We start from the raw sequence: 16747 nt of genomic DNA on the forward strand, positions 1-16747 counted from the left end.
TGTTCTAAGAGGTAGGCCGTGCAGAGCGAGGACCAACACAGGGGAGGGTACTCTGCTTTACCCATCAGCCCACTCGTTGCTTGCCCTTGACCTAATGCCTTTGTCTCCTTCCTTTACAGAGACGTATGAGGAATGCTGAGGCCCTTTGATACATCTCCTAGAGGAATTGTCTCCCCAAGAGTGCTGGTCACCACCTTCCCCTGGACTCTACCTCAAGGATTCACCTCAAACCAAGCCTGACCCAGGCATCATCTCCTTGACTCTGAAGGTCAAGAACTGGACATTCTGTCTCACAGACAAACCCCCAAGCCCCACATAAAACTGCTGAGAAACATGACTGTTTTGGTTAGCACTGGTCCGGGTGAGAAGAGGATATAGCATGGGTACCCATCGGGTGGCGCCTACTGTTAGCTAGCGGGACGACTGGACCTTCCATGTCACTTTTCATGTTCCGGGCTTTGCCGGGTCTCTCCTATCCACAGACCACTCTTTCCAAGGTCAGAGGTCACTTTTAGATTTTTAGTGTATTTACAAGAGTCGAGGGCTCCAGCTGGAGACCCCACTGTTCTGTGCTTGCCCCTACCTTAGGGAGTTCAACCGTTCATCCATTAGTGTGATATAATCAATACAAAGACTGTTTTATCTACTATGAAAAGGGCCCAGAAATCAACTGAGAAGCCCTGAGAAGCTTTGTTTGGGTCCTTGCATCCCAAGTGGGTATCAGATAGATTGTGCTTTTTCTCCACAATCACCTATCCTGGCTTTTGGCACCCTCAGCTGTCTGGGAGCAGATGGCACACTTCCCTGCCATGCACAAGTGGCTGGCACAGGCTGTCCTCGGCAGCTGGGAAAAGCTATGTACACCAAGTCGGTAGCACCAAGGAAGTGGCTGCCAGCTCGAGCCTGCCCCCTAGAGGACCAAAGAGGAGGTTCACAGGGAAGCAGGGCATCTAGCAGGATGGTCCTTCGAGTCCCTTTCCTGAGGTGGGGGTGTGGCCTTATCGCGGGAGGTGGGTCGTGGACGAGTAGGCAGGGCTTTCTAGAGTCTCGCGGATGTTCTCCACGCAGCCACGCAGGTTCATGTCGCAAAGCACGCGGCCCACTACGTCCAGCGTGGCCTCGTGTCGCGGTGTGCGGCGCCGCCAGGCTTCCAGCATGCAGTATTGAGCCTCGCGGAGGCAACGCCCGTTCTGCAGCTCCAGCCGCTCGATCTCGTGCTCGCTCAGCCCCAGGAGCCGCATGAACTCCTTCCAGCGTGTCGGAGGCACGCCATCCACCACAGCATACAGCATCGCAGGGTCTGCAGCTGGGGACAAGGACCATGCACCTCCAGCAGCAGCCCTACCTTTGTACCCTCCACCCTGCCCGACTCCCTCCAGGGGCAACGCCCCCAGCGCGAACCCAACTTACTGTCAAGCCGTTGTGGCTGGGCGGCGACCACGTCTTCCCATTTCCGAACAGGGGCGGGGATTGGCACAGGGTTGAGGGATCCGTAGAGGAGAGGGTCAGCACCCTGGGTTGGGACCACCTCTCTTACAGGTGGCACGAAGTTGTGCCAGTTACTAGGACTGAAGACGGGGCTGATGGGGGTGCTGGAGACAGGAGGACTGAAGCGTGGGGTGGTGCTGAAGCCCAGAGTGGGGTTGAAGCCGGGGTTGGGGCTGAAGGCTGGGATAGAGGCTGGAGTTAGGGGCTTAGTAACAATTCCTTCACCCTCCACCTGAAAGAAAGAAAGCATAGCATTAGTGGGGGAGAAAAAGGACTCCCTGCAGGTGCTTTATTCTTTATGGGGGTGGGGATAGAGGAGCTAAGGGAGCCCACCACCCTCATTCCAAGTAATTTGGGTATCAGGCGTTGGAAGGAGTAGTCAGAAAAGCTGGAGTCCTTTCTTCTCACCTCTTTGATAGGAGCTGAATCCCTACAAACTGAAAAAAAAAAAAAAAAAGATATGAATTTCAGTTCCCTTTTGATGCTGGCACCCTGGCCTTGGGGACTTGTGGTGTCATGCCTCAGGGCCTATGAGGCCCTGGGGAAAAGAGAATTACTGATAGCAGTAAGACTTCCCTCCCACCACCCAGGGTCACTCAGCCTAGAATCCTTAGCCAGGAAGAGAGGCCACCCCTCATCTCCCTCCATCTTGCCCACCTGACCCCCTCCCGTATTTCCACCGATACCCTTTATCCCCAAAGTCCACACTCACTGATGGAGTAGACCCTGGGCCTCCACTGGGGATATCGGCACAGTAAACTGATGAAGATAAAGAATAAAAGGCAAAGACCTAGGAAGATAACCAGAGGCAACAGCACGGCAGTACCTGCAGACAAAATGGAAGATGCTCAGTGTGAGGCAGCAGCAGAGACCCGGGGCTTGGGGGGTGGGCGGAGGGAGGCCATGGAGTCAGCCAGCCAGCTGGTGAGCATGGGCACTAAGCCATTCACTCCCCCTCACCTGAGTCCTGGGGGTTTGTGACATTTGCAACTGGAGGTAGGCACAGCTTCATACATTCCTGGTTTTTCTTGCACCTGAAAACAGATGAGAACAGGTGAGTAGGAAGCTCTACGCTTTGCAATTGTGCTGCTATCTCTTCACAGAATGGAATTTAACCTGCTTCTTTGAGAGCTGATGTAGTAGAAAGAGCTCATCCTCGGAAAGGCTGTGCTGACAGCCAGGAGCAGAAGTAGATACAAGTGATCTCAGCACTTGGGAGCTAGTGAGGAAAGTATCAGTCCAAGGTCACCCATAGCAAGGTCAGGGCCAGCCTGGGCTACAGTAGACCCTGTCCAGCAAAAGAACAAGGAGAAAGGAAGGGGAAAGGGAGAGAGAGGGCAAGTCAACCATCTCGATGAGTTTAAAGTAGTCATCGTCCCACACCGTAGCACCCAATCATCTGTAACTCCAGTTCCAGGGTATCTAGTGCCCTCTTCTGGCCTCTGAGAATACCATGCATGTGCACGGCACACATAGATACGTGCCAGCCAAACACTCATACACAGAAAATAAAAATAAATTTCTAAAGTATTTTTTAAATGTCAGGCATGGCAGCACATCTGAGTGGTCAGGAGGCTAAAGCAAGCAGATATCTAGGAGTTCAAGGCCAGCCTGGTCTACCTAGTGAGTCCCAGGCCAGCCAAGGCTAACCAGTGAGACCCTGAGTAAAGACAAATAAAATAAAACAAAATGGGGCTGGAGAGATGGCTCAGTGGTTAAGAGCACTGGCTGCTCTTCCAGAGGTCCTGAGTTCAAATCCCACAACCACATGGTGGCTCACAACCATCTGTAATGGGGATACGATGCCCTCTTCTGGTGTGTCTGAAGACGGCTACAGTGTACTTATATATAAATATAATATTTATTTATTTATTTATTTATTTATTTCTCTTGGCCTCTCAGCTGCTACAAGGTGAGCTACTTCGCTTGCACAGTATGCTCTGATCATGATGCCCCTGCTTCAGCACCGGCTCAAAAGCAGCAATGCCAAATACTGTGAACTGATGAAACCAGGAGGCAAAAAAAAAAAAAAAAAAAAAAAAAGCGGTCTTTGCTTTACCTGATTCAGTCACAGGTCCAGAAAGAGGACTCATACAAGAAGCTGGAGGGCCTCCCATCCCATAACACTGCTGTTTACAGCACTTGATTTTGGATATGACCGGTCACGGGGGCATGAGAGATTTTAGGATGTCTATCACTGGGGCAGCCATTGAGAGCTGTCATGGGGGGTTGGGGGGGGGACAGATGAGAAAACTGCACTGCGTGGGGGTAGGGGGACGACAGAGGAATGTGATCTCAGCAGAAGTCTGCAAACAGGGAAAGGTTTTTGTCTTCCTCATGAGCTCAGGATGGAACACATAGGATTGGGCACATGAGCTCTTCTGAGTTGAAACGGAGTGGGAAAAAAAAATAGAAAGTAAACAGCGTTGGTTCAGACAGTATTATAGATCGTTGGTCTAGCTGTCTGTTTTGGGGATCCAACCCAGAGCCTCCAATAGGCTAGGCCAGTGCTCTACCATTGACCCAAACTTCCAGCCTGACTCTCCTTACCCTAAAAGTTAATAAACGTTAGGTGTGGAGATGTAGGAATTTGCCCAAGGTTGCAGAGCCAGGAAATGGGAAGGTTGGGATTTAACCCCAGGTCAGTTCAACTATGAGAGTCTCAGAGTTTCTTCCTCTGGAAGCTAATGTATAAGAACAGCCCATGTGGAGCCACAGGAATGAGGAAGTCTGTCAGGGAGGCTGGGAAGGAATCACCAGCAATAAGAGTGGCAGACACACCAGACCTAAGACACCATCAATAGTAAGACGCACCAGAGAGCCGTCGAAATCAGTGTGCGCATATTCTAACTGCCCAGCACTGAAGAGGCATGCACGCTATGCCATGTATGTGGAGGTCTGAGGATGACTTTGTGGAGCTGATAGTCTCTCCTTTCACCTTTACACGGGCTCCAGAGATTGAACTCAGGGTGCCAGACTTTTGCTGCAAGCACTTTACCCACTTGCCTGTACCCTAACATTCTGGAGAAACAGAAAGGACGATCCGATGTCTTGCTGCAGTGTCTTCTCATCCAGTTGTAGCATACTTCCTTTAACCCTGCTTGGAGCCTCTCAGCCACAGCTGCTCATCCACCCTGGTCCCCAAGCACTTGGCAGATACTCACTGGCTGCAAGGGGTGCACTCATTTCCACTTAGAAAGAATCCTGCGTGGCAGTTACACACGGTGTTCTGTTTCTCCTTACCTGTGAGAAAATAGTGAGACTAAGAGAGTGTGCAGTCTGAGGACCCGAGGGAGGGAGAAGGGCAGGATGCAGGCACCACATAGGAGCTCATACCCACAGAGGAGTGGAAAAGCAGCTCCCTCATGGGGAGGAGGGAAGGAGGAGATGGGGTTGGGGGGGGCAGGATAATCCCGAGGCGGGGAGAGGCCTGGACTTGAGTGAGTGGTGCTCACAGGGGATTGTCACGGTGCCGTTGAAGCAGGGGCTGCAGTCCACACACTGGAAATGCGTCTCACTCAGGTAGCGCTGGAATTGGTTCTTCTTGCAGCCACACACGGTGTCCATGTCAGCTTTGCAAGGAGAAATCTCCACCTGGAACATTTCTGAAGAGGGAAGGAAATGGTATATGAGTCTCTCACCGCTTTTCCCACACACATCTTGACGCCCCAGCTCTGCCACGTGCATTTGTCTTCGTGACACAGACAGTCACACACACACACACACACACACGCCCAGGTTTGTAAGTGTATGCATGTTCCCGCCACACCCACGGGCAGATTCGAATCCCGACCACTGGCAAACATCCATGGACACACACACACATACACACATACACACACACACACACATGTTCACGCGCGCCTTCTCGCACCGTGCACCTTCTAGAACCCTCGCCCAATCCTAAGGCTTGCCTTTCCGACATGTCTTGCAACTGAGACACTGTCTGACGTGGTTCTGCGAAGCCGTAAAGGTGCCTTTATCACACACCTCGCAGACTGTTTCCTGCCCTGGGCTTGGACAGTCACTCACCAAGTAGGTTCCTGTGGATGGGGTCAGGGTTAGTCTGTAGTTGAGAGCTGAAGAGCAAAGCCCAACTCCGGGGGAAACAGCAAAGTAAGGGGACTCCCACGGACAAGGTCCGGGAACGTCAGAAACAAGCAAAAGGAACCTCACGAGGACTCTCCGCCCCCATTGTCTCCTACCTTTGTGGCACTTGGTGCAGCAGATGGAATTATTCTTTGGATGGGCATACTTTCCCTGGGGACACAAACTATCCCTCTTCTCCCGGTCACCAAGAGAAGGAACCAGTCCGGTGACCCCTGACGGGTGTATCCCCACCAGCAGAGCCAGGAGCACCTGAAGGAACAATCAGAAAGAGGAAATTCTGTCAGGGATAGGGTGAGGCCTTAGAGGCAACAGCAAACTGGACACACACACACACACACACACACACACACACACCCCGCCAAGTTTACATCCTCCCGGGGAACATTGTCCCTAAGACGGTGGTTGCTGTGTAGTCCAGTGTTTTCCTGGTCTCTGGTGGTTCTGTATGCTAGCAACGGTCTCTACAACTGAGCAGTTAGGTCTCAGGCCCCAGCTGCATTTCATCCTGTTCAGTTCCCTGAAGCAGCTCACAAGGCTGACCACGGCAGGGAGAGGGGGGGGACCACACTGGTCAAGGAATGTTTAGGCTTGTTTGCAGGGCTGAGGGTGGAGCTCCTGGTCTCACACAGAAGCACTGAGGTGCCCTCTGCCCTGCCGAGAAATGTAGCCAGAAGGAGGAAAACCAGGCTGTTTCGGATATGGCCTGGTTTTCCCGCGGACAGACAGACAGACAGCGGCGCCTTTGGCATTTCTCTATCTGGGTGAGGGTTTCACACTGTGCCTGTTTGTGGACACTTCCTAGAAGTGAGCAAACCTCTCTGGATTCCATTACAGTAATTAGAAAAGTATGTTGTGGGGAGGGGGTTAAGTTATAGGGAGGACTGTCGTGAAGATGGTTCGGGAAAGTGCTGCTACGTGACCTGAGGACCTGAGATCAAGCTCCATCGCCTACATAAAAAGCCAAGCATAGCAGCATAGGTTTATAATCCCAGTAATGGAGAAGAGCCAGACAGGTCCCTGACGCTCTCTAGAGAACCTGAGATTGACCTCTGACCTCCATGCATACTGACACACCCGGAAATGAACACACATCTGTGGACCATGCTCTTCCAAGCACCACTCCTGGACGGGATGGGGAGGGGGAGCTGGGAATGAAACCCAGGACCCCCACAGAGCCCTGAGCCACAGGCTCAGTCAAGACTTCCAAATATTTGTTTCAAGTCTGACTTAGCAACCTGCCCTCACATCCATGCCTCACATCACATACAGCGCAGGTTGGCAAGGACAAACGGAGAGGGAAGGCAGGTGACAAGGGTTAGGTATGAGCAAAGGCAAGTGGCTCATGGTCCAGAGTGGACCAGAGCTCGGTGATCTGGCTCAAGATGACCGGCAAATCGGGAGCTGAGGATGTGACAAGAGTTCCAAAGAGGTCCATTCTAGAAGGCAGGTTTTATAATCTGAGGAAAGCTTGCACCAACCAAATGGTTTCCCTGTATGTAAATAGCTTCTGTGTGGAGAGAGCAAAACCCTCTTAGCTTCAATTTAGACCTCGCTCTTTGATCTCTCCCAGCTTTGGGTTCCTTTCTCTCACCCCCCCTTAGCCCCACCCCCTGCTGAGCCTCTTTCTGGTCAAGACAGTGGAGGTCTTCAAGACAGATGTAGGGGCAACCGACCAATCAGATCGCATTCAGGAGAGACCTAAGAACCCATAGCCACCTAGACTCACAGCTGCCTTTGGGGGCCCTGCAACACCACAGCTCTTTTGGAAGGAGGCTGGCAGCTTGCACCCTGCCAGCTGCTGTTACTCGAAGTGCTATCTCCCTGGCAACAGCAGCTGCACGGGCCAGGAAGCCCGTGCCTCCGCCGCCGGAGACCTGAGAAGCCACACACAGAAGCGCGCCAGCAATCTCTCAGGCAGGCAGGGGTGCACTCCCCCATGCACACACACACACAGGCTTCCAGGGTGACAGGAAGGGTTAGTTGTGATAAGAACTTCCCAATCATGAAAAGTGTGGTTCCTTTCCCCGAAGAAGAAAAGCCTGGAGCACCTAAGGTCAATGGCGCTTCCAACCCCATCAGAGGCCCTGAAGCAAAGCCAACAGGCCAGGCGGTGTCCGCAAGAGGTAGAGCTGGGCTCCAGGCCAAGAGCGGCCTTGGAGGGAGCCTCTCAACCAGTGATGGATGAACCTCCGGAGACGGAGGCTGGCTTCTCCGGTCACGTGTCCCTCCCATTCCAGAACTCTGGGGGTTAAGTCAAATCCGGGAAAGGGAGATCTTTTCCCAGCAGCTCCGCCCCAGTGACTCAGGCCAAGGGAGGGAGGGGATCTAGGACAGGGGACGGGGAACTGCAGGGCTGTGAGTCAGCAGAAAAGTCAACCAGCAAGTGGAACCCCATCTGCTCCCTCTGGGGTGCAGTCTCTCTCTCTCTCTCTCTCTCTCTCTCTCTCTCCTCCTCTCCCTCCATCTCCCCCCCCCACTCACTCAGAGCTGTTTGTCCTTTTCCTTAAAACAGCCAGGCAATGAGTCCCACGGGACTCAGATTTCGGGGAAATGCCTCCCTCTTCCATCCCCATCCCAAAGGGAAGTCTTCCTGACCCCTGGCTTCCCAGTCAGGTCAGTAGGCTCCTCCCAGAGGACCAGCCTCCTCCATCTCCGACATCCTTCCTCTAGACTGGGACCTGCCTTGATCAACAGTCTTTATCTGAAAAAGCCTATCCCGGGATCCCTGCTCCTTGGCTCCCCCCCCTGGCTTTCCTGACAGCCCCCTGACCTCCCCAGTTCCAACCAGAATCAAACCCAGGTTGCCCTTCCACCCTAGTTCCCCACATTCCCATAGCCTGCCCGGTTCTAGCCAGTCCCATTGGGATTTGGCGGCCCTCAGACAAACCCTTAAGAAAGGACCAGTTCTGAGGCTTTATAGCCACTCCCCAAGCCAAGTAGCTATGGGGCAAAAACCCACAGCCCTCTTAAGGTTAGAAGAGATGGAGGGAGTTAGGTATTAATCCAGGCCCTGGAGAGATAGAGGCAGGCTAACCACTGGGTTCAAGGCCAGCCTGGTTTACAACATGAGTTCCAGGAAAGCCAGGGCTACACAGAGAAACCCTATCTCAACAAAAACAAAGTAACAAAAGAGATGGGGCTCAGGCAGAGAACCGGCACTCTATCTCATGTGCTCCAGGCTTTCCAGGGCCCTCTGGTTCTTCCAATAGGCACCTGGTATAGGTACCCTATTAGCAGTTGCATCATGAGGCAAGCAAGGGACTAGGCTATCCAGGTCCGATGTCCTGGTCCAAACCTAAATGCCTTTGCCTGGAGCAGAGGAGGGGCAGGAAGCTGGGGGTGCCTGGGGAAGCGATGGTTGAGGGGGTGGCAAGACATCTCTCTAACTACCCCTCAGCTTCCGCCTTAAGGTAGGACTTCCTGTGCAGGGGCTGTTGTATAGGGCAAAGAAGCTGTGGTCAAACTTGACCCAGCCACCTTCGGGGGGACTCACCCATCCCCCACATCAACGCGCTCATTACGTTAAAGTGTGCTTGTTCCATTTAATGTCAAGACCTACGTGGCGAGGAGCTCTTCGGTGTGACCTCTTCTGACAGCGCTGCCACAATCCTACCTTCCACCCACGAAGCCCCTAATTGGTGATTCATGTTTCCCCACCCAAGCTCCACGGATACCCCGTCACCTGTTCATGTTGAATAACGTGTTGAATAATGTGAACTTGCCCATATCTATTCTGGGCTCTTATCAGAAGCTATGGTTATTTCAGATGAGCAGATACCATCTCCCCAGGCAGACCGCAAACCTTATGAGCTAAGAGATCAGAGCATTGCCTTGGTCACATCACCCAGGGCCAGGCCTGCGGGCCAGAGGGACAGACAGAGGTGCCTTCCATTCAGACGGAGCTGGTGATACACCCGAGGGTGTAGGGAAGCGGCACCCCTGCAGCCCCCCTTACCTCAGAAACACCCTCGTCTCTGGGAGGTATTTTAGAAGCTGTGCATTCCCTTCTACACACAGGCACACTCTCGCACATGTCCATGTTGACAATTCTGCCATTGCTCATCTCTTGCTGAGTCCGACTGGCGAGCCAGTGCAGCTGGCATTAGCTAGAAGAAAGGCTGAGAGAGCTCTTGCTCCAGTCAGCACAACCACACTTCCACTTAGCCAGTCACCGACCTACTTAACCTGCCTCCAGCTGAGCTCACCAGGCTCCTCACCTAGATGTCACACCACCAACTTCTTGGTACCAAGGCTGCAAACTCGGCAGCAGCCCTAAGAGTCACCTGCCAGTCCTTTTGGAATCTCTCCACCCTTCACCCCACACCCCAGCACTGATTTTTTGCAACTGCCTTCCTCCTACCTACACCACTCCACAGTGGTGTCTCAGGGCCTCACTATGTGGCTGAGGCTGACATCAACCTTCTGGTTCAAGGGACGTGCCTGTCTCAAACCTTGGCAGGGGCTGAGGCTACCCACATAGTTTCTTATCTACATTCAGGCTTCAACTTGTACCACTGGGTTATGAATCTTCCTTTGCACCTCCAGGGTCTGGCTTCAAGAATCATTTCCATGGATAAATCCTTCTGTGAGCACATACGTACTTCTGAGAAACTCACTGTTATTGGAACACAGTCTGGCCAGGCTGCTTGGAGAATAGCAAAGGAGAGAGGGAAGGAGAGAGGGAGGGAGGAAGGGAGGAGGAGGGGGAGGAAGGAAGGAGGAAAGAAGAAAAAGAGAGATGGAGGGGGAGAGGAAGAGAGGGAGGAAGGAGGGAGGAAGAAAGAGAGGAAGGGAAGGAAGGAGGAAGGGAGGAGGAGAGGGAGGGAGGAAGAAGAAAAAGAGGGAAGGAAGGGGAGAGAAAGAGAGGGAGGAAGGAAGGAGGGAAGAAGAAAGAGGGAGGGAGGGAAGGAGTAAGGGAGGAGGAGAGGGAGGGAGGAAGGAAGGAGGAAAGAAGAGAGGAAGGGAGGGGGGAGGAAAACAGGCCCTCACCTAGGTCCTTAAGCACGACTCTATTTTTTTTTTTCTTTTTCTTTTTTTTTCCCCCCCGGAGCTGGGGACCAAAACAGGGCCTTGAGCTTGCTAGGCAAGCGCTCTACCTCTGAGCTAAATCCCCAACCCCCATGACTCTATTTCTTTTTGGTATGTTTTAGGACATGGTCTCTAATCCAGACTGGTCTCAAGCTCCCTGTCTAGCCAAACCCAGTCATGACCTGAGCTCCTGTCCCCATCTAACAAGTGCTAGGATAACAGGCATGTACCCACCATGACTGGCCCAAGGTTCTTTTTCACACAGTCCAGAGTGCCGGTTGTCACATTCCTCAACATGGCCACTCCACCCCAGCTGAGGCATTCACCTCCTGCAACCACCTCCAACACTGAGTCCCACCTCTCCGTTCCCCTAATCCAGGCTCTCAGTTCCTCTGTCTTCCCTCCTTCTGGCTTCTGCACGCCAGTCCCAAGCCCTCTTTTCTATACAACATTCCCCGTGTTCCCATCTGACCAATCTCTTATTCCTTAGTTGATTAAGCCATTAGTCAATGGTCAAGGTCTCCTTTCTAGGGCCCAGATAGGTGCTGGGGATGGGACAAGGCTCACACTTTCAAGAGCTCTCTGTGAGCCAAAGATAACACACTATGAGCCTTCGGGTCTCTGCAGGCAAGCTCAGCCCAGCAGACAAGCAAAGGCCATTAAGCAAGAAGATAGTGTTGGCCTGTAGCCCGACCTCCTCCCCCAGCCCTGCCTCCGGGAAAGCACATCACATCAGCCTTGGAACGTCTCTTTCTTCAGAGTCCTCCAGAGTCATTTTCACTCCTGTAGTCAAACTCCTTAAAAAGTGGCAAAGTCTTCTCGGCCTTGCCACATCCCTGCCACGTCCATTGCTGCCTCATGACCTCAGCACCTCATCATCACCTGCACACCTCACAGCCCTATGCTCTGCACTGACAAGGCGGGGGACAGCCTTCCGTGTCCCTGGTCTTCGGGTTCTGCTTTCTGTTCACAGTATCCCCGTCACCACCTGGGCCTCCTCCACTGAGTCAGGATCTCTCCTCTACCCAGCCTGTCAGAGGAGGACGGCCATTGAGTAGTGACACTAACACTGCTAGAGATGAGGAAAGAGAAGCCAAGCGTTCGCCTGAGCCCTTTCTGTTTGTGGCATACATTCCCCTTTGGGTCCACCAACTTGAACTTGATTCATTCACCACTGATCCTAGCACCTGAAGTTGGGCCTAGGAGATTAATAAACTAATAAATATTCAACACGCATTCATCTACTCAATCTTGACAACGACGGGGTACTGATCACTGTAGACATTTTGGAAATGAAGAAACAAAAGCGTAGGGGAGTCACATCACATGTCCGTAAGGGTGCTGGGCTGAGCCCTAAATCCAGATGATCTACCTCTCAAGAGAAAAGAAATGAGTGGATGGGGAGCTGGAGGATAGCCAGAGGGGCGGTCTTGACAAGTTATGAGGTGAGGCTGGAAGGCAGGAGAGGGAGAAGGGAGGTAAGACCAGGCAGACTGGTACAGGGTTCTGGGAACACCGCTTTAGATTGGGACCCTAGAGAAAGGAAGGGAATGGGCACAAAGGAGATTGACCAGAAGAGAACGAGGAGAGAAAGGGCATAGAGAAAAAGGCAGGTCTGAGGGGCAGCGCTGGGCCAGGGAGAGGCAGGACCAGAGACACCGTGCAGGTGGTACAGCCCACCCAGACAGCCGGGGAGCCCCGGAGGATCTACACAGAATGATTATGGACACACAGAAATCAAGGGAACACGAACACGGGGCCAAGGCCAGAGAAAAGTACATTTTCCAGTGACGAGAACAAGCTGCCACCAACTTCCCCAATCGGAACTGTGGAATTGGAAACTGTGAGATTGACTTTTGGGTCTGTGGGAGGGAGCTAGAGGATACGTCGCCCAGGTAAAGAGTTATTAGCTACTTAAGAAGGGTCCGGCCAGTGGAGACCTCTTATCTGGAAGCAGAAATAGAGGCAGAAGGGCAAAAGCTGTCTCAGGGTGAAGTCTGGGACCGGGAGGCTGCCCGGCTTTGTCCAGTTTCTGGTCCACTCCCAACAAGCACGCTATCCCAAACTTGTCCCGCCAACGGATTTCTTTCTGCTCAGTCTTCCAACATCCGGCCCCATGCTGTTCAACCTCTGTCAGAGAAAGAGGGCTGCCCCCTCTAAGTCCACTGGCCGGGCAGCTGGCATGGCCACAGCCCAACACAGGCCAGGACCTCCGCTGTCAGGCCCAAGGCTTGCCTGCTTGGCTTGCCGAATTCTCTCCCTCTCAGATCTCTCCCTTCCACACCTCAGGGCAGCCCCAGGTGAGGCCCAGCAAACTCGGGGGCAAACTGAAGCACACAAGCCCCTGCCCCCATCCCTTCCCCAAGTACAAGCCTACTTCTGCCAGGCCGCGCCTCGCTAGCAGCCCACCCTTCAACCCTCCCGTCTCCCATCTCACCAGTGACAGCAGCAGGCCAGGCACGATGGGGAGACCCATGTCCGGCCAGCAGTGGCCTCTCTCACTCCCCCATTGGGGCTGGGGACAGGGCAGCAATTGGCAACGCTGGTGAATGAAGTAAGACGATCGGACCAGGTGGCCCGGGTGTTGGCAGCGTGAGCCCCGGGTTAGAAAGGCTCAAAGTCAGAGGTAAATGGAGATCAGGGTACGGTCCTCCAGGATCTCGTATCCAGTAAGCCCGATCATGAGCCAGAGTTCAGAAAACTCGGAGAAAATTAAAGCCGAGGGGAGAGAGGAGGTAGGAGGGGAAGGGAGAGTGGCGGGGGTGGTGTTGCAAGAGCGGGACCGGAAGAGCCTGGGGAGCGGCGAGGGAGGAGGGAGGAGGGAACTAGGAGGAGAGAGGAGAGGGCCAAGGTTCTTTAACGCTTTGTAGCCCGGGTCCAAACAGCTTGGCGCCCCAAACCTACTTAACACCACTTAAGAGTACGAGAATCCACAGAATTCCAGTTCGGACTCCTCTGGTTTTTAAGTGGGTGAACTTAGACTGGTGGACTAACCCCTCCAAGCCTGTTGTCAAATTCACCGAATGAAGACAGACTACCGATCTCATGGGTATGGAGGGAGGGCAGTATCTGATGCACTCTGTTCCTTAGCGCTCTCTGTCCCTCTAGAGTTCCCTCTAATCTCACTTTCTTGGAAGTTTACCCAGGCAGCCCAAACCGGGAGGGAAACCAAATGTACTTTTCTACCCTGCCTGGGCTCTGATCCCCGGTCCCTCCCCACTGACTCTCATCTTGTCTCTTCCAGACAGATACCCCAGCTACCCACCACGGCTTGCCCACCAACGGTGGGAGTGGGGTGCAGGTGTCAGACAACCCCCCTTCTAAGCCTTGGTTGTCTCCTCAGTTATTAGTTTGGAGTAAAAATGCCTTCTCTGACATAGGGAAAGAGAAGCCATGAGGATTCGGGAAGCCATATCTGTAAATGCTTCAGGTTTCAAAGGGTTCGTTCCCAGGGCCCCTTTCCCAATCATACAGTTTTGTCTTGTTTGAAATTGGGGTTCATTTAGCCCAAGCCGGCTGGTCTCAAACTCACTCTCTAGAGGAGGCTGGTCTTGTACTTCTGATCCTCTCACCTCCTACATGCTGAGATTACAGGTGTGCACCACCACGCAAGCTCTAGATGTTCTGATGCATCCATTCGGACTGACCCCAGAGATTATACCACATTCAGGGGTGAGAAAGAAGTCACAGAACTATGCATGCCGGGAGGCAGAGCTCTGGAGAATCAGGATTCCTGGCTGCTGTTGGAAGGCCCCACTGTTCTCTCTGCCCCTCTGAGTAAGACCTTACCTTCTGATAGCCACCCCTTACTAGGGATGGATACCTCCTGCCACCCCCATTCGGGTGGGTCTTCTCCCAAGGGAACCCTATAACACGGGGACACCACTCACTCAAGTGCCCTTGAGAGTCAGTGACCTTTATGCGAGCCAGTTCATCCAGCCCGAGGTCCTTTAGCAGCTGAGACTTTGAGACGGGGAGGGAAAACCAAGGAATAGGGGGTCGAGGGCTTGAGGACTTGGAAACAGAGCTCCTGGCCCTTCCCTGTGAGCTACTGCTGACCTCCAACCTCCAGGATCCCAACCCTGATGTTTCCTCTCCTCTGTTACCCCAAAGGTGAAGCTTCTGAAGACCAGGTGGAGGTGGTGCTGGGGGCCCACTTCTCTCCATCAGACTGGCTAGTTTTCAATGGGAGCAGACCAGGAGAAATAAATGGTGGGGAGTGGAGGTGGGGCTTGGGATGTAATTCAGTTGTAGAGTGCTTCCCCAGCATAAAGGAGGCTCTAAATTCATCCCCAGCACACACACACACAGAAACACACATACATACACATAAACACACATACACACAGACATACACATACATACACACAGAGACACACACAGACACACATACACACACATACACAATATACACACAGACACACACACACAGACACACACAGACACACACATACACATACACATACACATACAGACACATACACACACACACAGACACACACACACACATACACATGCACACATACACACATACACACACACATACACACACATATACACACACATACAGACACACACACATACACACACAGACACAGACACACACACACACACATACACATACACACACACAGACACAGACACACACACAGACACACACACAGACACACACAGACACAGACACAGACACACACAGACACACACAGACACAGACACGCACACATACACACACACACATACACACACAGACACAGACAACACAGACACACACACACATAAGCACACATACACACACACAGAGACAAACACATACACACACACCACACACACACACACACACACACACACACACTCTAAAATAGACAAGAAACACACTAGCCTGTCTCCAAGAGCTGGTTCAGTGGTTAGATTCAAGTGTTTGCCACATGTTAAGTATCCACAATATCAACAATTTGTAAATAACAAATAACGACTTCGAGGTCCCACGTTTAATATCATGAGGAACTTTTAATGGCCTATGAAAACTGCCAAAGCCATTATTACTCAGAGACTGGCACAAAGGGGGAATTTCCTTCGGGGCTTTGGATAAACGCTGGTTTTTCTTAGCACCTTTGAAGCATTGAGACAACACGGTACTAATGTGCTCCATAAAACTTGGTTTAAGAGAAGAGGGTAAAAACAGGTGAATCTGAGGATGTGAAAAGCCGGCTAGTTTTACACAGGAGATAGAAATAATAAGACTATGGGAGTGGAGAAGGCAACCACTGGGGCTGGAGAGATGGCTCAGCAGGTAAAAATACTTGCTGCTCTTGCAAAGGTTCCGGGTTGGGTTCCCAGCACCCACATGGCAGCTTATAACTGTCACTAATTCCAGTCCCAAGGGATCAGACACCCTCTCCTGGCCTCAGGGATGCATGTGGTACACAGAGACACATGCAGGCTAACAGCCATACATATGAAATAAAAATAGTAAATCTTAAAATGAAAAAATAACAGAAAAGATGGTGTTTGGTTTCGGACCTGGGACTGAGGCGTATACTTTACACACCAAAGCAGAGCCGGCTTCCCCAGCATCCCTCTGTCCCTACCTGGCATACCCCACCCCCAACCCTAAACTTTCCAGCCCAGGGCCTGGGCTGCCCTTCCCCCAGAGGCTCCTCCCTATATAATCCAGACAGGCATTTTGGACTCTCTTCTCCCTCCTTCTCCTCCTCCCTCTCTCCTCCTCCTCCTCCTCCTCCTCCTCCTCCTCCTCCTCCTCCTCCTCCTCCTCCTCCTCCTCCTCCTCCTCCCTCTGTTCTTCTTCTCCCTGTGCACATGCCCCTTCTTTCTCTCTTCCTCCCCTTCCTCCCCTTTCCCCACGGCAACTTCTCTGGTCTTGTTCCTTAGGTCCAGAGAACTCACCTGCCCAAGTGCAGTTTCCTAACAAACCTGCCTTTAATATAGTCCAACCTGGCTTGAACTGGCTCATTTCACCAACGGCAGAGAAATAACCTGGAGAAATGGCTCTGTGGTTAAGAGCACTCGTTCTTGCAGAAGACCCAGGTTTAGTTCCCAGAACCCACACAGTGGCTCAGTTCAAGGGGATCCAGAGCCCTCTTCTTACTTCTGTGGGCACCAG

At 52.5% G+C, this 16747-nt stretch overlaps 1 protein-coding gene across 1 annotated transcript; it reads right to left on the reverse strand.

Moving 5' to 3' along the window:
* Window positions 1-505: 505 nt before the first annotated feature.
* On the reverse strand, window positions 506-13411 carry Tnfrsf1a (TNF receptor superfamily member 1A). Its single transcript, XM_032905628.1, has 10 exons — window positions 13064-13411; window positions 5694-5847; window positions 5403-5531; window positions 4944-5093; window positions 4653-4731; window positions 2449-2522; window positions 2201-2314; window positions 1897-1925; window positions 1411-1720; window positions 506-1306 (listed from the first exon to the last, which is right to left on the reverse strand). Exons 1-10 carry the CDS (start codon window positions 13100-13102, stop codon window positions 999-1001), a joined length of 1386 nt encoding a protein of 461 aa, XP_032761519.1. The 5' UTR covers window positions 13103-13411; the 3' UTR covers window positions 506-998.
* Between the last annotated feature and the right edge of the window lie 3336 nt (window positions 13412-16747).

This window comes from Rattus rattus, chromosome 6 (assembly GCF_011064425.1).
Source record: "Rattus rattus isolate New Zealand chromosome 6, Rrattus_CSIRO_v1, whole genome shotgun sequence".
Classification (NCBI taxonomy): Eukaryota; Metazoa; Chordata; class Mammalia; order Rodentia; family Muridae; genus Rattus; species Rattus rattus.

What these genes read in the sequence shown, in the direction of transcription:
- Tnfrsf1a (XM_032905628.1), bottom strand. Translation starts at nt 13,102, where the DNA reads ATGGGTCTCCCCATCGTGCCTGGCCTGCTGCTGTCACTG. An exon ending in CGGCACCGTGACAATCCCCT is followed by an intron (nt 4,732 to 4,943) that starts GTGAGCACCACT and finishes ATTTTCTCACAG; the next exon opens with GTAAGGAGAAACAGAACACC. An exon ending in ATTCAGCTCCTATCAAAGAG is followed by an intron (nt 1,721 to 1,896) that starts GTGAGAAGAAAG and finishes TCTTTCTTTCAG; the next exon opens with GTGGAGGGTGAAGGAATTGT.